Source organism: Hyla sarda, chromosome 3, assembly GCF_029499605.1.
Source record: "Hyla sarda isolate aHylSar1 chromosome 3, aHylSar1.hap1, whole genome shotgun sequence".
NCBI classification, from domain to species: Eukaryota; Metazoa; Chordata; class Amphibia; order Anura; family Hylidae; genus Hyla; species Hyla sarda.
Genome location: NC_079191.1, coordinates 38,851,510 through 38,873,623, shown reverse-complemented (window position 1 = coordinate 38,873,623; position 22,114 = coordinate 38,851,510). Strand labels below are relative to the sequence as shown.

The 22,114-nt window shown below is 44.8% G+C and overlaps 1 protein-coding gene across 1 annotated transcript in view; it reads right to left on the bottom strand.

Moving 5' to 3' along the window:
- Positions 1 to 22,114, bottom strand: part of TPO (thyroid peroxidase) — a 172,482-nt gene that overhangs the window by 33,714 nt on the left and 116,654 nt on the right. Inside the window, exons 8-9 of the mRNA XM_056563064.1 lie at positions 13,703 to 13,873; positions 12,957 to 13,194 (exon numbers count right to left, since the gene is read on the bottom strand). Of these exons, the coding sequence (XP_056419039.1) occupies positions 12,957 to 13,194; positions 13,703 to 13,873 (409 nt within the window). The remainder of the gene's footprint in view (positions 1 to 12,956; positions 13,195 to 13,702; positions 13,874 to 22,114) is intronic.

Here is a 22,114-nt window from a genome sequence, read left to right as displayed (position 1 = left end):
TAGTCCAAGGAGAATTTCGGAAGTGCAATTGGGAAGGACCAAAAATTCGATTTTCTCGTGATGAGGTCCGATGCACATTAGGAGGGGCTCCGTGCGGAAACGCACGGTGCAATCCAACCTGGCTCCGTTGACCGCGGAAATGTGGAGTGGCTTGACAAGACGGGTCACCGGAATGCGGAATTTATTCACCAAGGACTCCCGAATAAAATTCCCAGAGGCACCAGAGTCCAGGCAGGCCACGGCTGAGAGGGAAGAGCTGGCTGAAGTAGAAATCCGTACAGGCACCGTGAGACGTGGAGAAGCCGACTTAGCATCAAGAGACGCCACACCCACGAGAGCTGGGTGCGAGCGTGCGTTTCCCAGGCGTGGAGGACGGATAGGGCAATCCACCAAAAAATGTTCGGTACTGGCACAGTACAGACAAAGATTCTCTTCCTTACGGCGATTCCTCTCTTCCAGGGTCAGGCGAGACCGATCCACTTGCATGGCTTCCTCGGCGGGAGGCCTAGGCGCAGATTGCAGTGGAGACTGTGGGAGAGGTGTCCAGAGATCTAAGTCTTTTTCCTGGCGGAGCTCTTGATGTCTCTCAGAAAAACGCATGTCAATGCGAGTGGCTAGATGAATGAGTTCATGCAGGTTAGCAGGAGTTTCTCGTGCGGCCAGAACATCTTTAATGTTGCTGGATAGGCCTTTTTTAAAGGTCGCGCAGAGGGCCTCATTATTCCAGGATAGTTCAGAAGCAAGAGTACGGAATTGTATGGCGTACTCGCCAACGGAAGAATTACCCTGGACCAGGTTCAGCAGGGCAGTCTCAGCAGAAGAGGCTCGGGCAGGTTCCTCAAAGACACTTCGAATTTCCGAGAAGAAGGAGTGTACAGAGGCAGTGACGGGGTCATTGCGGTCCCAGAGCGGTGTGGCCCATGACAGGGCTTTTCCAGACAGAAGGCTGACTACGAAAGCCACCTTAGACCTTTCAGTAGGAAACTGGTCCGACATCATCTCCATGTGCAGGGAACATTGCGAAAGAAAGCCACGGCAAAACTTAGAGTCCCCATTAAATTTGTCCGGCAAGGATAGGCGGAGGCTAGGAGTGGCCACTCACTGCGGAAGGGGTGCAGGAGCTGGCGGAGGAGATGATTGCTGCTGAAGTTGCGACTGAAGTTGGTGCACAATGGTGGACATTTCCGACAGCTGGTGGGTTAGATGGGCGATCTGTCGGGATTGCTGGGCGACCACCGTGGTGATATCAGAGATATAAGGCAGAGGGACCTCAGCGGGATCCATGGCCGGATCTACTGTCACGATGCCGGCTGGCAGGTAGTGGATCCTCTGTGTCAGAGAGGGATTGGCGAGGACCGCGCTAGTGGACCGGTTCTAAGTCACTACTGGTTTTCACCAGAGCCCGCCGCAAAGCGGGATGGTCTTGCTGCGGTGGTAGTGACCAGGTCGTATCCACTAGCAACGGCTCACCTCTCTGACTGCTGATGACAGGCGCGGTACAAGGGAGTAGACAGAAGCAAGGTCGGACGTAGCAGAAGGTCGGGGGCAGGCGGCAAGGTTCGTAGTCAGGGTGGATAGCAGAAGTACTGGTACACAGGCTTTAGACACACAAAACGCTTTCACTAGGCACAAGGGCAACAAGATCCGGCAAGGGAGTGCAAGGGAGGAGACTAGATATAGCCAGGGAGCAGGTGGAAGCCAATTAAGCTAATTGGGCCTGGCACCAATCATTGGTGCACTGGCCCTTTAAGTCTCAGGGAGCTGGCGCGCGCGCGCCCTAGAGAGCGGAGCCGCGCGCGCCAGCACATGACAGCAGGGGACGGGAACGGGTAAGTGACCTGGGATGCGATTCGCGAGCGGGCGCGTCCCGCTGTGCGAATCGCATCCCCAACGGCCATGACAGAGCAGCGCTCCCGGTCAGCGGGACTGACCGGGGAGCTGCAGGGAGAAAGACGCCGTGAGCGCTCCGGGGAGGAGCGGGGACCCGGAGCGCTAGGCGTAACAATAGGCCTAGCTAGTGGGATGAGTAAATGTTAACTACCTCAAGTTATGGGATACTTGGGGAAATGAAGCTCAGAACCCAATTAGAAGGGAATTGGACTGGAGAATGCACCCCATATGTGTAAAGTCTGAGGCTAAGAGAGTCGATGGACAAGCCATGGGTCGTCTAAAGTACAGTGAAGTGTTTGAGAAAACACATTGGGGCAGATGGGTTAGGATGATGGTCATTTTAAGGGGGGATTGTAGTGGATGTATGTATGTGTTTGTGTATATGTATGTATATATATATATATATATATATATATATATATATATATATGCATATATTATAAAAAAAGACTATTTGACAAAGCCCATCCCCCACAATACTCTGCTCCTTGCTTTCCCCCCACCGTGTAAGAAGATTTCCTGTCCTGAACAACTCCTTGAATCCCTCCAAAAATTACACCTTATAAGTATACCTTATATGGTATGCCAAAGCTATACTTACCTCCCTAGTGAGGGTGGGAACTTATGCTAATTGCAATGGCTATATAGCCCAGACAACTGTATAATAATGCTAGAAGTATGAAGTATTTGAAACTGACATGACTCCATTTGATTTACTTTGATGTATACACTCAAATAACGAATTTGGTCGGGAGTAAGATATTTACTAGGTCACTGATAAAATCCATATCAATGCTATCACAATGGCGTAGCATCTTGAGGCATCAGTGTGCCATTACACTGTGGCCCTTGTACTGCTCTTCGCACTTTGTATAGAGCTGTGTATGTAACTTACTGTTTATATTCATACTACAGCATTTCCATCCAAAGATTTTTCAGGCAAAGATTGTGGAGGGAATTTATCAGGGGAAGGAAAACAATTGTGCACAGATTGTGTACAGATTAAAATTATACAGATTAAAAGTTCAGGAAACAGAATAGAGAGTGGCTGGGGTAATATTGTACATGGAAGATGTGTAAAGTCCCTAACTAGTGTCCTTTAGAAGCCAGTAGACCAACCACAGGATGGCAAAGGTGCAATTTCAAATAAAGATCATAGATTTCACATTGGGCATTTCCTCCCTTCTTTTTTAATTTGTGCCATGCAATTTACCATTGAAATAGCTATAGGTCACTAAGCATATTTAAGAAGGGTACTCCTCCTGTCAAACCATCAACAACCCAGTCATCTAAATGTAATCGAAGAACCCATAAGTCCCACATGGTGATCTCAAGGTGACATAGTTTGCTCATTCATGATTCATTTACCTTATTATTTATTTTTTTATTTTATTTTTTTTTACAAAAGTTCATTCTTAAAGGGGTACTCCACCCCTAGACATCTTATCCCCTATCCAAAGAATAGGGGATAAGATGTCAGATCGCCAGGGTCCCGCTGCTGGGGACCCCCTGGATCTACCATGCAGCACGCACCTGTAGCGGCTTCCGGAACCGCTGGAGGTCCTCAGGCTGAGTCCATCTCGACCACCGGGATAGAAGATCGTGATGTCACGACTCCGCCCACGTGTGATGTCACGCCCCACCCCTCAATGCAAACCCGCTACAGGTGGGTGCTGCATGGTAGATCCAGGGGGTCCCCAGCAGCTGGACCCCGGTGATCTGACATCTTATGCCCTATCCTTTGGATAGGGATAAGATGTCTAGGGGCGGAGGTACCCCTTTAAATGGTACCTGTCATTAGTAATAAAATTAATGTTATAGATTAGCCTATTTTAATTAATTTTCTAATTACTTTTTATAATTTTGTGTTTAATTAATCACTGAAAGTTTGGCCACCAGAAGTCCTCCTTCTGATCATGCCTGCAGTACTGCTTGCAGATGGTCTGGTGCAGTATCCTGGCAGAGACAAAAGTCAGGAAATTCTGGTGGGACCTATTGTGATAAATATTGCTGCTCCCTTTGCTAGATGCTGGGCAGAGCTTGCACACTGTAGAGTTCAGGGCCGAGAGTGGAGGGGGGCATGTGCGGCCTCAGCCAATCACAGCCCATCTCACACTGAAACTCTTTTATCATAAAATTAAAAAACAAAATACAAAATCAAGTACAATTGACTCTAACAAAAATTAGCAAAACTGAACATAAATACAGACTTTCTGTCTCAAAATGACAACTCACATTTTTCTACAGGTACTAAGACTCCAAAGACCTGATCTTACTCCAAAGACCTGATCTTCTCAAGGTCACCGGTGATATTCCTAGAGAGCTCCACCTCAGAGAGGATTTTCTGTTGGGTCGATACTAAACACCATGCATTCCACGTGTAGTACCTAACCACTAAGCTTCCTAGAAGTGTGGAAAACCACACAGAACTGTGAATTTGTCCCAATGTAAATAATTTATAACAAGCGTAATCACATATAAAAATAATTTTATTGAGATGTTGATTAAAAAATGCATATATGTATAAAATACAGAATCAATTCATTAAAAAATATGTATATATACGTAAAGTTAAAAAATATCAATGTAAAATATCATTTATAAGGTGGATACTGGGGTGAGGAAGCCTGTGTACCAATAAGAGTAAATATAAACAGTATTACAGAACTGCTGGTAAGCTGCAATTGTAATAATAATAAGATTGCATACACCAAAAAGAAAAGAATATAATGAAGCTATACCCAGGAGATATGTGCAAAAAAAGTTATAAATGTGCAAAAACGCATAGGACAACACACTCCACACAGAGGCCAAAGGACCAAGAGTGAATTATAAAATGATACAGTTAAGAAAATGACTGTTGGTGAAAAAAAATCAATAAAAAAACAGTGATGGATCACAACACACTGGTGAAATACAAAAGAGGGTATACAAAGGGTATACAAAGACAAAGCCGCTTCCGGCGAAACGCGTCGGAGTTGTGGAGGTGGACTGGGGTGAGTCCTGTGCCAGCTGATACTAAAGTCTCTTGTTTCCTTTACCTTTACTTCTTAGCATTTTTGCCAGCTGCTCGTTACTATCTTTGCTGCTCATTTGGTTTCTGCTAGTTACTTTATTTGTTACTACCTGTTTGCTGCTAATCACCATCACTGCTGCCAAGACCCTATATGGTCACCCAGATATTATTTATTTATCAATTCACTACTGGGTTCTTTAATTACGCCTGTATTTGTTATATTCACACACATTTGCACTTTATATACCCTCTTTTGTATTTCACCAGTGTGTTGTGATCCATCACTGTTTTTTTTATTGATTTTTTTCACCAACAGTCATTTTTTTAACTGTATCATTTTTTAATTCACTCTTTGTCCTTTGGCCTCTATGTGGAGTGTGTTGTCCTATGCCTTTTTGCACATTTATAACTTTTTTTGCACATATCTCCTGGGTATAGCTTCATTATATTATTTTCTTTTTGGTGTATGCAATCCTATTATTATTACAATTGCAGCTTACCAGCAGTTCTGTCATACTGTTTATATTTACTCTTATTGGTACACAGGCTTCCTCACCCCAGTATCCACCTTATAAATTATATTTTACATTGATATTTTTTAACTTTACGTATATATACATATTTTTTAATGAATTGATTCTGTATTTTATACATATATGCATTTTTTAATCAACATCTCAATAAAATTATTTTTATATGTGATTACGCTTGTTATAAATTATTTACATTGGGACAAATTCACAGTTCTGTGTGGTTTTCCACACTTGTAGGTTGATTTATAGTTGTTCTTTTAGTGAAAAGTTCCCCCACCATATTTGGTATTTTTACTCTTTGAGCCCTTGAGGAAAGTTTTTTTCGGTTACCTAACCACTAAGCTAACTAAGAATAAAGTTTCCCGATCTCGGCCACCCAATGTACTGAATGCCCCATAAGCCCAATCCGGATAGGTAAGGCCGGCAAGTTGACTCCAGCCGATGGAAGCACCCACCCAGTTGTATACCCCTATATTAAAGAGACAATGAAGCAGGAAGTGGTCCATACTTTCCAGCATGTCCCCACACTCTTCTCGGGGACATCCCCATTCATCAGAGTTCCTGTACTTCAGGTTGTCCCTTACATATAACTTCCCCTGAAAGCAGCGCCAGGTCAAGTCCCAAATCTTCTGGGGGATCCTTTTCATGTTCAAAAGGTACAACCCCTCCATCAGATCCTGACCTGGGCAGTCCCTGAGCGCCAGAGGCTTCTGGAAGTGGGTCAACAGAACCCGCTTTTTAAGGAGCTGCCTTGACTGGGTCCTGATCTCCCACACTTCCAGACCCCACAGATGTATCGCCTTCAGAGTCGGGGTAGTGTAAGCCGGAAGATGTCCATGGGGCGTACGATGGTCCTTCACTCGCCCTACTCTCTCCCATTCAAGGAAGAAAGGCCGAAACCATTCCCTGCAGGAGAGTACCCACGGAGGAGCCCTCTCTTTCCAGAGGATTGCGATGTTGGCTTTCAAGAAGGTGTTCGTAAAGAATACCCCCGGGTTTACCATTAGTGTTGAGCGGCATAGGCCATATTCGAATTCACGAATATTCGCGAATATATGGACGAATATTCATGATATATTCTCAAATATTCGCATATTCTCGTTTTATTTTTGCATATGCGAAAATTCACGTACGCGGAAATTATCATATGAGAAAATTAGCATATACAAAAATTAGCATAAGCGAAAATTCCATATGCGAACATTAGCATATGCAAGTTTTCGCATATGCGAAAATTCGCACACCGGTCTCACACAGTAGTATTAGAGCCTTCTTTACACCACACAAGCTGGAAGCAGAGAGGGATGATCACTGTGATGTGCACTGTGAAAAAAAACAAAAAAAAACTAAAGAATATTTGTAATTACAAATATATAGCGCTATGTTCGCGAATATTCGCGAATTCGCGAATATGCGATATTCGCAAATAAAATTTGCATTGCGAATATTCGCGAGCGACACTATTTATCATAGATAAACCCCCTATTCTCCTCGTGCGGTATGTAACCTTCCTCTTGACTAAGTTCATCCTGTTCCCCCATAACAGCTGGAAAAACAGGCTGTAGATCCTAGTGTAGTGAGCCTCTGGCAAGATACATACACTGCCAAGATAGATAAAGAAGGGGAGCAGGTACAATTTGATCACGTGTACCTTTTCCCTGAGGGTCAAAGACCAACCCTTCCACTGGTTCACCCTCTGAGTGGCATCCTGAAGCTTACCATCCCAGTTTTTGATGGGATAATCATCCTGCCCGAATGTGATGCCTAAGATTTTTGCTCATTCTTGGGGCCCTGGAAGGGTGTCCAGGAGATCAAACGTGGGATCCCCCCTCCCAGCCAGAGACTCTTACACTTATCCCGGTTGATCTTAGACTCGGATGCCTCCGAGTAGCAGTCTATCTCCGCTATCACCACATCGTCCTCCTCTCTCTCGAAAAGAGACGAAAATAGTGACATCGTCAGCGTACGCCATCATTCTCTGGGTAACAGCCGGCTCCGCCAGACTCATCCCGACTCCCGCCAATGGTCCGCAACTCACCCTCCTAAGGAAGGGTTCGATAGCGAACACATATAAGAGTGGGATCAAAGGACAACCCGGACGGACTCCGGACCCCACTTCAAAAGAGCAGCCAAATCAACTGTTCACCAGAGGGAAACTCTCTGCCCCTGGATACAAGATCTTAAGCCAATTAACAAAAGTACTCGGTAAGCCATATCTCAGGAGGACAGACCAGAGGTACTCGTGGTTCACCCAATCAAATGCTTTGGCCAGATCCAAGGACAGCAAGTACCCCTTCCAGAGACCCGCACTACTCTGCTCCTCTGCATCCCTGACACTAAGGACAGCACTTAAGGTGCTTCGGCCTGGAACAGTGCAGTGCTGGGCCTCCGAAAGGAGCCGGGGTGCAAACTTCGCCAACACATTAAACAGTATCTTAGCCAGAAGCTTCCTGTCCGTATTGAGAAGAGCTATGGGCCTCCAATTCTCAATAGGGCTGGGATCTTTATCCTTTGACTTCGGCAGAGTGCCCGAGGAGAGACACTCATTGAATACCTCAGTCAAGAGGGGAGCTAAAAACTCCTTTAAGGTCCTGTACCACTCGGATGTTAAGCCATCCGGACCTGGTGACAAGCCTGGGCAAGCCCCTCGATCGTCAGTCTCACTTCCTCTTCCCTGATCTCTTCTGCCAAAATGCCAAGAGAGGGGTCTACCCCTTGTAAGGGTCAGGCGAGCGGTACCTCCCGTAATCCCTCTCAAAAACCAAAGATGTGTGCCTATCGTACTGAAACCTCATCAGCAAGGATTACACTCTGGAGATATCCTCTCGGCTACCTCCAGTCGAGACGAGAAGTTCGTGTTTCCTCCTCAGACCCTGATACAGGCGATACCTGTTCAAGGACCTGAGGCTCGAGTGTTGGCGGAAGAAGCCCGCAACCCGCTTCTTGAATATCTCCCACCACTCTGACTTACTACTACATAGGTCCAGTAAAGGTACCTGACTCTGAAGAAAATCCTCAAAGGACTGTCTTACCTCCGCTTCCTCCAGGAGGGACGAATTCAGCTTCCAAAAACCTTTACCCATCCGGGGGTCTCTGAAACAGTCAAGGAAAACAAAATCCTACAGTGATCGGAGAACTCCACCTCAACCACAGACGGCTTCCTCCTTTAAATAAAACCTGTCTAACCTAGACCTGCAGCTAACTCCATGAAAGGTGAAACCCGCGTGACCCGAGGAGCTCCAGATGTGGACATCCTCTAGGCGAGCTTCCCTAACTATATTATTAAGGGCCACACAGTCATAAGTCAGCGGATTATTGGAACCCGTCCTATCTTGGGACCTCGTGAAATTATTGAAGTCCCCTCCAAAAATCACTTGCCGACTCATAAAAAGAAAGGGCTTAATCTTCATGAAGAGATCTTTACGGCCCCACCTAGTTTGTGGGGCATAGATGTTAATGAGCCGGAGCTCTTGTCCCTTCATGAAGACATCTAAGATCAGGCACCTCTCCATTTCTAATTCAATAACCCATCGGCATTCAACAGGAGTGGTAAAAAGGACCGCCACCCCACTATATGGCTCAGCCGCAAGAGACCAGTGGGAGGGACCCCGCCTCCACTCTCTTCTGGCTTTTACCAGAGAGGCTAGATCTGACAACCTGGTCTCCTGTAAAAAGAAAATGTCGGCTTCAACGCGGCCGAGACTTTATGCTGGCCCAATTAATAGATGCCAGCATCAATGGGGTGAGTGCCACCATACAGGGTGATTAAATTAGACAACCACACCCTTTACCTTTCTTTCCCTTTCTTTTTGGCCCCCTCATCCCCGGAAGAAGATGAGAAGAAGACCACTCTCGGATCTTTTTTTACACTCAGATTGATCCATATTGTCCCCGTCTCTGTCCGGCCCCGGTCTAGCCCTGCCCTCTGAGGAAGGTGCCTCAACAGGACAGGGCCTAGTTCCCCCCTAGAGGTTCTTTCTCCCTTGGCACCTCGCCCTCACCTTCCCCTCCAAGGAGGGGGAGGAGATGGTATCGAGGACAGGTCAATCGGGGGGGGGGGGAGGGGGGCAGTCAGGCGTCCGTTTTGGACCTGGCCCCTAATACAGACCTCTTCTTTCTCCCTTTTCTTTTGCCCCTGTCTTTCTTTTTGGGCCTCTCCCCACTCTCCTCATCCACACTTTCATAGTGGGAGGAATCGGAAGGGTCGGCCATATTGCCTTCCTCTCTGTGAAGCCTCCTGATCTCCTCATCCAGCACATTCTCCTCCAGGGCTCCTTGAGGAGCAGGGGCTGAAGCTACCCATGCCACCTGGACACTCTCCAGCTCCCTACTCCTTCTACTATTTTCCTCCCGCCTTAGTTTGGCAGAGCCCTTTTTCCTTCTCACTAACTCTGTTGTGCCCCCATCCCTGCCCGTACCATCCCCAGCCGAGGCAACTTCACAGCTCTCCTCAACCGGAGCGGCTGCTGCACAGGCGAAGGCACAAGGCCAACGGCTGAAAGGGTGTCCGAGGATACCACACAGGTGGCACCGGATCTGCCTACAGGATGTGGCCAGATGACCCACCCCACCACACAAAGCGAAGACCTGCACAGTACAGGCTGCGCTAAAATGGGTGGGGCTGCCACACCTGTGACAGACCTTAGGCTGCCCCTGGTAGAAGACCTGGATCCTATCGCGTCCAAGGAAGGCGGCTGACGGAATGTGGACAACCATGCTCCCTGAACGCTTGAGTTTGACGGAAAACGTCCAGGCCCCAGACCAGATCCCTTGCTCATCAAAGTTTTTCTTGGGCACGTCCGTCACATCCCCATACCGTCCGAGCCAGGTCATGATGTCATAACAAGAAATCGACTCGTTACGGGTCGAAACGGTCACTTTCTTGACAGAGTTCTGACGGGAAATTGCCTTTACGGCAAAATCCCGGCAGCCAGGCTCGTTCTTCGCCACTTCGTAGTTTGACCAGAAGAGTTCAAGACCCTCTGGCCTAACGAAACTGACGTCAAACTCAGACGAACCATAGGGGTGAATCAGCGCAAAGATGTCACTCGCCCTGAATTCCATCTGAAGGAGCCTAACCACTTTAGCACGAGGTGGACACACATCCTCGCCCCTCAAAATCCGATGGACCACATTCCTATGGTTATTGTCCTGCCTGAGTGTCGGGAGGGACCAGACCTCCCCATTCCGCTCTCAGAAAGGCCCCAAGCCGTGCCTCTCTATCCAGAAAGACAGGTCGACTTAACCCCTCCCCTCTACCTGGATCGACCTGTCGCCCCTACGCAGAGCCTTCAGGAGGTGCTGTTGCAAATGGCCTTCAGAGCCGGACAGAGAGGGAGACCCCCCAGAACCCCTGGCAGCGACATTAGCATAGCTCCTAGGATCAGTCACTACCTGGGGGGCAGCGGGACCAGAACCAGACCCAGAACCACCATTCACACCACCACTCCCATCATCTTTTTCTCCATCCAAACCAGACTTCCCATTCATACCACTACTACTCCCAACAACATTCTCTCCACTGACTCTCCCACATACACTCCTCTCATCCACAACACTACACCCTTCATTCACACATCTTGCACCCTTAGAAACCTGCCAAACACATTCTGAGCTGGCTTGTACTTGTAGTACTGCTGGTCTTATTATGCTTTATTATTCTTTGCTGGCTGATCTGCTGCTGGGGTCGACCCTGATGACTCTTCCTCCATGGGCGATGACACCTCCTAAGTCTGGGGCTGCCCCTCCAAGCACACCCCAGCTTCTCCTACTGCGCCACCGCTTGGTTTGCCTGATCACACAGGCTCTGCAGCTGATCCCGGTGCCTGGACACTCCCCCCCTCACAGAGGAGTGCAACGCAGCGCACGCAGAACAGACAGTACTCAGGGGACCACCCCCCAAGCACATGGACCCATTGCTCTCCGCCACCGGCACCCGGACACTCCCCCCTCTCACAGAGGAGTGCCCCGCAGCGATGGTAATGCCCACAGCACTCGGGGAACCTCCCCCTTGAGCACACGGCAACATGACTCACCGTTGGCACTTGGACACGCCCCCCGCCACCCTGGAGCGGTCCTGTAGTGACAGAGCTGCCCACCATGAGCCCATTCTTCCCTACCGACAGGATGGGTGGGCTTCACATCTATTGCGTCTGCAGCCATCTTTGACGCCATGCTATACCCCCATGCTGGCCCCGTTCCACTATAGAAATGGGGTCTGACAATCTGGGGGGGCCCCACAGCTTGAACCAACTTCACAGCTGGCCCAGACTGCTGGAAAGGATGAAACACAAAGGACACAGTTTCTTGAACTTTCTGATTCTTTTTCTTCCTTTTCTTCACCAAATCATCTTTGCCCAGATCCTCACCAAAGGCGAAATCCTCCAAGCGGGTAGGTGACTCCTGCTGTATGATGGCTCCCAACATACCCCACTGGCCAGGTCCTCTTCACCGCTATCCTCACCATCACTAGAAGGCAGCGCCACCTGATATGGCTCAGGGTAGCTATCCTGGGGGGCTGGGGGTTACATGCATTAGGGGTGACATCCCCCCTCACTCTCCACAGCTTCACCTTCACCAGACTCTCTTCACCGCTATCCTCACCATCACTAGAAGGCAGCGCCACCTGATATAGCTCAGGGTAGCTATCCTGGGGGGCTGGGGGTTACATGCATTAGGGGTGACATCCCCCCTCACTCTCCACAGCTTCACCTTCACCAGACTCTCCTCACCTTACTCCTCTCCTTCATCCTCCTCACTGCTGTCTACATGGCTTTCTGCACCTGCTTGCATTACTTAAAACCTGTCATCATTTGACATTTTTTCCTTAAAGATCCCTGCACCCCCAGCAATGTTCCTTCTGGCCTCCTCCACCTCAGCCACCTCTATCTTCAGAGCCTGTGCCTGAGCAGAAAACTTCTGCCTCTTACCTCCAGAGGCATGGTCAGCCTGGTAACGTGAGAACTTCAGATCTTCCCTCAGGCTCCGAAGTCTTCTGCCCAGCTACTCATATTCCACCATCTTGGCCTGGATCCGTGACCCATAGGTCACCAGAGACTCTCTTGGACACCGTACCCCCAATTGCTGGGGTTCTGGGGTAGCAGAAGGTCCTCTACTCTTCCTTGTAGACTTGCGTCCTTTGGATTTGGACGGGGGAGTGGGCTCCACATTTTTGCGGGCCCTGGACACACCCGACAGCTGCACACACTGAACTGCTCTCTGCTGTATGTAGCGGAGTGAGGGAGAAATTTTTCCCCAGCATGGCTTCAGATTATGTCTCACCTGTTGGGTAATGCCCTTTCCCAGTCTGTGGAGCTGACTGAGACTGAGCAGAAGATACAAAACAATATCAAGGTAGAATACTAAAACATAATACAAATAAAGGCAGGGGGTGGTGTATCATGATGGGGGAAGTGAGGAGGATTAAGCAATGTATCAAGCACATGACAGGCACTCTTTAAGTAAGGAGGATAATTTGCATTTGTATTAGAATTGTATAAGTATATAATTCTGTTTACCAGTCTCCATCTCGCAATGCTCTGATTTGCATTCCAATTAAACAAGCAAATAAAGGTCCTGTTCTTCCTCCTGGTAAGAAGTCTTCTACTAGACCCCCCAACCACACATCAATGTTGTCAGGATGTCCATACAACTCAATAATTTTCTTTGTGATGTTCTCTTCAGAAATATCTATTTTCATGTCCAAAGTTGAGTTCAGTCTTGGTAGCTCACAAAACTCCCTCCAGTCATTGTATCCTTAAAAAAAAAAAAAAAAAATGTATTAAACTGATGAAATATTACTATCTACATATCTATATATATCTATATCTATCTATCTATCTATCTATCTATCTATATATATATATATATATATATATATATATACATATATACATATACACTCTATACTCTATAATAATATTTACATAAAACTTTGAAACTTCTAATTCCACACCTTTTTGCCACTTTTAACCTGTTTGAAAACCATTTGTATTTGCCATTTCATTCATCGTTGTTTACTCAAAAGAAAGTAAAAAGATAAATGTCATTCCTAACATGAAATATATAGATATTTGAACGTGCGTTTGAGATTTATACAACAAAGGTGAATGGTGACAAAGTGGTCGGTACAGAAGTAGCGAACAGACGGAGTTCACATAACTCATGACTGCTCTTTAGAACATGTACAAAAGTTCTGACAGCGGCCACAAGCCGAGGCGTTCTTTAGAAAGAACTTTTTCATTGACTAAAAAGAAAAGCTGACCTGGTAAGCCGTGGTCACGACCTCGCTGCAGATTAAGAGACGCCAAGTCCATCGAACCGTTATTGGAAAGTACAAGGAGTTTTTGTGTTAACTCTTCATTCATGAGTTCTTGCTGGGTTTGTAGCTTTGCCGGTTTTCCGAGCATACCTCTTATCAAGGGGTCGAGGCCTCCTGGAACAAGTCACGGGGTTATAGAGAAATGTAAAGGTGCAAAAAAAAAAACAAACACAACAGGTTATGACATCGGGAAAATTGAAATAGTAGAAAGGTGTTCTTAAGAGGACCTCCCAAAAAACAAAACAAAAAACCCCAGTGATACGCGCTTCCATTCCTAAGCTATGTGGGTTTATAGTTTGTATGGAAATTCAGGGAATCGTCAGATGGGTGTGAACTTAATTTATATAATGAAGTGATTCTACAGGTGATGGGCAGATTATACACTCAGGGGGTGGGTATTAGGCATACACACCCCTCAATGTAATATATCCTCATTCCCTGACTCTATACTCCCGCCTACCAGTTCATAGTCACTCCCATTATTAAAGTTAACTTCATTCCCATCTGACTCTTATTGCCAAGTATAGTAATACACACACGGACAACGTGTTTCGAATGGATGGAACCCCTTTTCGTCAGGTTCTGCAATCTACATTTATTTTTATTATTTTCAGTCTGCTCCAGTTACGATTAATTGCTTTTATATCAGGTTAGCGCCTACCTTGCCTCACTAACTAAGAAAACCACCAAGTCCTCCATTTTCACCCTGTGATTGAGGAGATGGGATTGATGCTGCCAGCTGCCCACTGAATTACCACTGGTGTTGTGCTCGCAGTGCAACACCCAAAGGTGAGCACACCCCTTTTTGTTTCTTTTTTCTTATGTGCATTGTCCACAGCTTTATCTAACACCTGCTATCTCTAAAATGGCAGCTGAAGTTATGTGCATAGGCTTTTATAGTGGCTTTGACATCACATCTATACTGCCCCCGATTAGCTGGGAGAGCTGTCTCAAAGGCATTATGGGATTCTCTGGGTCCATCTTCCCTTTTCCTTTCTGCCATGTGGCTGATGTTATTTAAGCAGGTTGTGAAAATGAAAGAGATCGGATCCAGCTCAATGCAGGTAAAATCGGGTTTAATCCATAGGACAAGGAAGGAACAAGTTACGCGTTTCAAGCGCTGCAAGCGCTCTTAGTCATACAACAAATGCATGTTACAAGTCGGCTTAAATAAGCAGTGGGGTAATTACAGCCGGTCGCAGGTCATGTGACCGGCAGGAATTAACCCCTTACAGGTAAATGGAGGCATACAAAATATACTTCAAGTATCAAAAACGATGGATAAATACAGATATAATTAGTAACTACATAAAAGTGTAATGACTGAAAACAACAAATGACCAATATGTAGGGAGATGGAAGAAAAATAAATGAATAAAAAGACATAAGTTATTAAGTTTCATATTAGGAAGATATATGCCAATCATGCACATAGGCTGTAAGGAAGCTACATGTAGATTAACATCTTAAGGATGTATCACCAGATAGGTCCTATGTGAAAATAACATAAATATACAAATGAGTCAATATATATTAATGGACGTCTGGGGAACATGTGAGGATGTCAAGAAGTACATAGACGGTAACATGAATAGAGTTATACTTAATAATGAAGAATGACATCCTGCCGTTTGTTCATACCAAGAGGAACTCGTGTTGATAATTTAAGAATCCAAAAGACTTCTCGATTGAGAAGCTTTTGTTTCAAGTCACCTCCTCTCTTGGATGGGTTGACACGTTCAATGGCGGTACACTGTAAGGAAGAAAAACTGCCATGATGTGCTTCAGCACAATGTCTGGACACTGCAGAGGTGTTTCTAGAATTGAAATGGGGGATGTCAGATAAATGTTTTCTCAACCGGACTTTTAATGGATTTGTGGTACAGCCGACGTACTGTAAACGGCAGGTCATGCACGACACCAGGTACACCACATACGTGGTATTACAATTAATGTACTGTTTGATTGTATAAGTGACGTTAGTGACAAATGAAGTAAGCAGGTTCTACTAAACCGAACTACCTGAAGTTGTAGCCAAGCCAAACTTTTAGCAAAGTTCTGACTTGGGTTCTATAGGTTCAGGTTCACTTATCTCTACTCTTCATCATTCATGCAGATTATCCAATGGGAGAACATAACATTTTTCAGTTTCTTCTTAGTAAATGGCTACAAACTTCTTAAGTATCACTGGTAAAGTTGAAACTGTGCTTGTCAATGATAATTTTCTCCATCACTGACAGCCTTTGATTTACACACAGGTCTTTTCATTGAGATGTAGTAGGTGTTGTTCTATATGTTGATGTTTGCTGTCACCACCATCAGGTAATACTCTAGTGATGATTATAAAGTGCAGCGCTGACTTATTATTACTTGCTTTTATTGGGGGTTGGGGTAATGCTGAGCTAATTGATAGTTTCCCCAAATGATTACTCAACAATGGCACATTGTACATGATCACTGCAATATATGTTGTAGTGTTTTGTAATGACAAGAAGATGGAAAGAAAAAGATCTCTGCATGATCACAGGGAAAATCACAATTTGGTGGATTACAGGGGTGGAATAATATATGGATGCCCAAGGTTTCCCGAGGCCCCTCACCGTTAGCCAGTCTTGTTGTTCACTATAACTTTTTTTAACCTCTTAATACCTAAGGCATTTTTTTTACATTGTCCAACTACAAGAGACATAACTTTTTGATTTTTAAGTTAATATAGCTGTGAGAAGACTTTCTAGACCAGTCATATTTTTCAGTGGAACCATTTGGGAGTACCTTATACTTATTGATTAGATCTTGATAAAAAATTTTGGGGGATGAAATTATGCTTTTTTTGGTGGGTGGCCTGACTCCTGGGTCCACCGTGATCTTCTTTATGGGGCCCAGCTACTTATCCATCCTTGGTGTGTTCTGAACCACACCCTTGAAGACAAGCTTCAGTAATGGCCTGCTCAACCAGGGTCCCGTCTCAGCCTGGTGATTAGCCGCGTCAGGTGAGTAGCCGGCCTGGTACAGGAGATTTCTGGGGCCCAAGCAGTCAGACCTCCCACAATAAGACACATATTCTATCCTGTGGGACCCTTCTCAGTCTAGTGATTGGCTGACTAATTTTTCTCCACGTGTATCCATTGTCATTGTGGCCACACGTTTCTCCCAAAAGTAAGATCCTTGTCCCATGTGTGGTTGCAAACTGTAGCCAGGTTTTTTCCTTGCTGAGTGTTCGTTTTCTTTTTAATACAGGACAAAATGTACTATTCATATGGATACCTTTTTGTATCTGTTTCCTCCAGAATCTTCACAAGGGCATTTGATGTTGTTCTTAGTTTGACTGTTACTTTTAGCACCAAAGCATGATCTCACAGAATGTGTCTCTTTCCTCAACAGTTAGATGGATGCTTGATCCTATGGTGTTTACACTTTAATATTATCATTTGCAGAGATTAATGTTAGATGCTCAGGGATTAAAAAATTGCTCCCAAGGACAGACCAGACTTGTGGAGGACTACTATTTTTTTTCTATTGCCTTGGTTGATTTCTTTTGATTTTCCCATGTCAAGAAAAGAGGCAAGTAGGCCTTGAAATCTCATCACAACTTCAATTACCTCACAACTCCAATTACCTCACATAATGTCAATGAGAAGCTAGTGTTGAGCAAACAGAACCCAAATTTGGTCAAAACCTTGCAAAATATTTTGTTGGGAATAAACTTTTAAAACTGGTGGTCAGTTTTAACTGAACCTGCTTACATGCAGTAAATTAGGAATGCTTTATGCACCCCTAGCTTACTAGAACAGATTTCTCGGACTGGGGGTGCTGCGTCTGTCCCTGGAATTATTTTCCCCTGCACTACACAGCAAGCCATTGTTACTATACACAGTGTTGCCTTGCTCCGACTGTCAACTGCCACAAGGTTTCCCAGAGAAAAGCAGAACATTTTTGGTGCATCTTGCAACAAATTTTGCACAGTAATGTTCCCAAGCCTGTGGCTATCCAGCTGTTGCAAAAGCTGTTACAACTCCCATCATGCATTTGGCTGTATGAGCATGGTGAGAATAGTAGTTTTGCTACAGCTGGTAAACCACAGTGATCACTTGAATGGAGGTGATCTGTGGAGAATTCCAGCTGCATGTATCCTCATGGATCAACTAGAAGTTCTTTTTGTTTGTCTTACAGAAAGACACCTGACTACATCAGATTAATAAATGAACATAAAGAAAAAAGGTTTGTTTATTTTTTTTTTTACATATTAAAAGTCCTGGACTGGTTGGTAGCAGGTTGATATTATCAGGCTGATAACTGACAAAATAAATGACTCTGGCACCCTGGTAGTGCCAGGCTGATGCTGCTTGGTTTTGTATCTTGCTGTCTATAAAAACTAGAATGTAGCCCACACTTTTTTTTTGTATTAAAATTATTTATTTTTAAAAAAGTGTGTGGTTCACTCTATTTATCATAACAAGCCAGATACTACCAGGGTGGGAAAGCCTCCTCAACCTTATAATACTAGCTGTAACGCTGAGCGCTCCGGACGCCGCTCCTGGACAGGAGTGCTTACGGCGTGTGTCCGCAGGCAGCGCTCCGACGTCTCAGTGTGTGCGCCCCCGCTCTCTTGGGCTGGGACTCTTAAATCTAAAGGGCCAGTGCACCGGTGATTGGTGCCTGGTCCAATGTGGTTAATTAAGGGTTAAGGTTTGTGAGAGGCAGTGCTGCTTGGACTTAATTAGGCCTCAACTGTGCACTGCCTATAAGTACCATCTCCTTGCACAGCCTCCTGCCGGATTTTTGTTGCCTTGTGCCTGAGAGAAAGCGTCCTTTGTTCCTGTGTTACCCTGCCTGTTGTCGAACCCGTTGCTACTGACTACCGCCTGTGAACTGTTGCTGCCTGTCCTGACCATTTGCTTCGTCCGACTACGCCTTTGCCTGATCTTCTTGTACCTTGCCTTATCTCAGCAGCCAGAGAGGTTGAGTCGCTACTGGGAGGAACGACCTGGGGGTTACCTGCCGCAGCAAGTCCATCCCGCTTTGCGGCAGGGCTCTGGTGAAAACCAGTAACTCCTTAGACTCTGTTCCCCTGGTACAGCCCCCGGCTACCAGCCCAGATCCTGACACTAGCTTTGTGCCACCCAGTTATGGACCATCATTTTTTGATGTTACAGGTATGATGGCACCCGGCTCTTACCAGTACCCCTGGTGCTGGTGTGTACTGAGGTAATAATGGGGTCTTCGTGTTAGCCATTATATAGGCTAATGCTAAGCTCTGGCTTAGTCCCCTTATTAATCCTGTGGTAGTTGACACCAAGTCAACTCTGTGTATAGTATCGGTGACTTGCTGTTTAGAGTGGGAGAAAAGTGGTCAAATGCAGTGCTCCAGGAATCTATTAAAAGTAATCTCAATGTTCTGTTGCGTTTTCGGCCATAGCTGCTGAAATAAACCTTTTTTTTTTATTCACTCATCTCTGGTCATGACATTGTATCTCAGCTATTCAAAGGCGCAGCTAACTTGATGTATGTAAATCTCTAACCAATTTGAATTGTAAATGAGATGATCTGTTTATAAACATTTGTTGGAAAAAATGATTGTGTCATCTCTGAAGTACAGTAGATTTCCTAAACAACTTGCTTAAATTATATTTTGTGGCTGTGGGGTCTATTGATGGGAGAAATATGAGTCTTAATGACTTTATCTTACAGAAACTTATGACTTAATTTTCTTTCTTTTTTTTTTTTTTTACTTTATGCATATATTCTGACAACTCCCTACTAAACAGACTTCAGAATCACCACGTATACCTCATCTTGGGTGGTTGTACTTTTTTTTAACTTCTTTGTTACTAGTTTGGTAAAACTTTAAAAAATGTGTTAATTAGGAATAGCAATTAGTCGAAGTGACATCTGCCGCAATAATATTATTGCTCACTGTCCAAATATAAACTATAGCTGAGGCTCATCCATGATTCATGGGATGCTAAATAGAAAAATATACATTAACTAATTAGTTCATTGCTAGTCAATGATAGAGATGGAAGCGGATGAAGACTCCATTCAGACACCAATTTTCATAAATCAATCAAAGATAAATGCATTAAAGTTACATATGAGAGTGCAGGATCTCCCCAGACCAGCATCATGATGGAACTGTATATGCAGAATGTAATCAAAGAAAATTACATGGGGAGATTAAGATGCCTAAGGAGTCGAATGCCTAATTTTAAATGACCCCAAAAATTGGATAACGAATACCAGGAAAAATAAAGAAACCAAAAACTTTATTTGGACAACATTGTTTCAAGAGCTTACAAATCTCTTCCTCAGGACCGTAACATTAATGAAGTAGGTTAGATATATAAAGTATACAAAAAAAAAAAAAAACAGGCAGGAGCGGTTTCGGCCGTGAGATGAATGCCTACATTAAACATACTGCTTGGACTCTCAACATCACAATCTGTAATTTCTAGAAAGGAACAGCATCTAATGGAGAGCCATGGGTATCCACCATGTTTTCCATCAAGAAAAATTGTGGTGAATCAACTAACTCTTACCTATGTCTAGATGTGTCTACCCTTACTCTGTCATGAATTTCTCGAGGCATACCTATCATGTCAACAAACTTCTAACAGTACTACTTCCTCAGTAGTGGTCAGGGTGGGGTTGCCTTAGGAATAAAATTCTTAGGGGAACAAAATTTCAGAGGCAGATGGACCAGAAAAGAGGGAAATGCAGAAGGGTGATGCAGGCTGTGTACCTCCTTCTTCACCAGAACTAGCAAATGCTGCCCCATTCTTCATATGACCCATCTCATTTCTACTCTTCCAAACTCTCATACCTTTCCAAGCCTGGCAAATGTGAAGTGAGCACCGATGCATACAGGGTATGCAGTGTCGCTCAGGGACCTGCACCTATGTCAAAAAGAAAGTCCCGTTCTGTCTCCTTACAATGGTCAGAGAGGATCAGGATGCCAAAAATAGCCAAATCGGCTAATTAACATAGTTTACACAGTTCTAGTTTACACAATTCCCACAGATATATATATATATATATATATATATATATACAATCCAAATGGAACACCCAATTACTCCCCTTTTGTACCTCCTGCCAAAGATCCATAAAGGCCTGCGAGATCCACCTGGCAGGCCCATAGTCTCCGGCAGGGGGTCGATAACTAACAATGTCTCTATCTTTTTAGATAAAATCCTGCGTCAGTTTGCTATTGATGCAGGGTCATATTTACATGATACTAGAGATTTTTTGACGAAAATCTCACAAATTTTTGTACCCACTAATGCTATAATTGCTAGCTTTGACATAGTGCATAGAGCAATTGGTAAAACCCTTGAAAGGGCACATTTTGATACTGACCAAATTGAGTTCATCTTGAAATTATTAATGTATGTGTCACAAAACAACTATTTTTTCTTTGATGAGAAATACTATGTTCAACTACGTGGGACTGCCATGGGCAGTAACATGGTGCCCACTTACGCAAACATAGTGATGAGAGACTTTGAGGAGAGCCACGTCTATGTAGCCCACCACTCCAGGAAAATCCTGGGGTGGTGGCGCAACATAGATGATATTTTTTTGATTTGGGACGGCACAGGTGACGAATTGGTTGAATTTCAGACATATCTAAATCATATCGACAGAGAATTACAGTTCACACTGGTATACTCGCAAGACAAAATACAGTTTTTGGATACAGAAGTATCCATTGTTAACCATAGATTGTCTACAGATCCATTGTTAACCATAGATTGTCTACAGATCTCTACTGTAAGCCGACAGATTGCAATACCCTATTAAAATGTAATTCCTGTCATCCTAGACCAATGATAGAGACGTTACCCTACAGCCAATTTCTAAGAGCCAGTAGGATTGTTGATAACAATGATAAGCTAGATCGGGCAATTGAGAAAATGACCTCTCCATAACCAGGGGTTACCCGCCCACACTCATAGATAGACAGAAACAGAGACTCTATGAGGAACGGAGTGGACTAAGGACACCCAAATTAAAGAGAGACCAAACAACACGCATTCCATTTATCTCGACCTACAATGAGATTTCAGGCCAGATAGCATGGAAATTAAAAAAACATTGGTATCTGATCAGCCAGAGTTTCCCTAATATTCCAGAATTTAGACAAACACCTTTGATGTTGTACCGCAGAGCTAGGAACCTGAAAGATGAATTGGTAAAATCGGATGTGTCAAAACAACTCTTGACACATAGGTATGCATCTGTACAAGTCAAATGAAGTTTCCCGTGTAGGAGGTGCGTGAATTGCAAATACATGGAAAAAGGGAATGCATTCACGCACCCCCTAACGGGCAAAATATATCCGATAAATTTCTATTT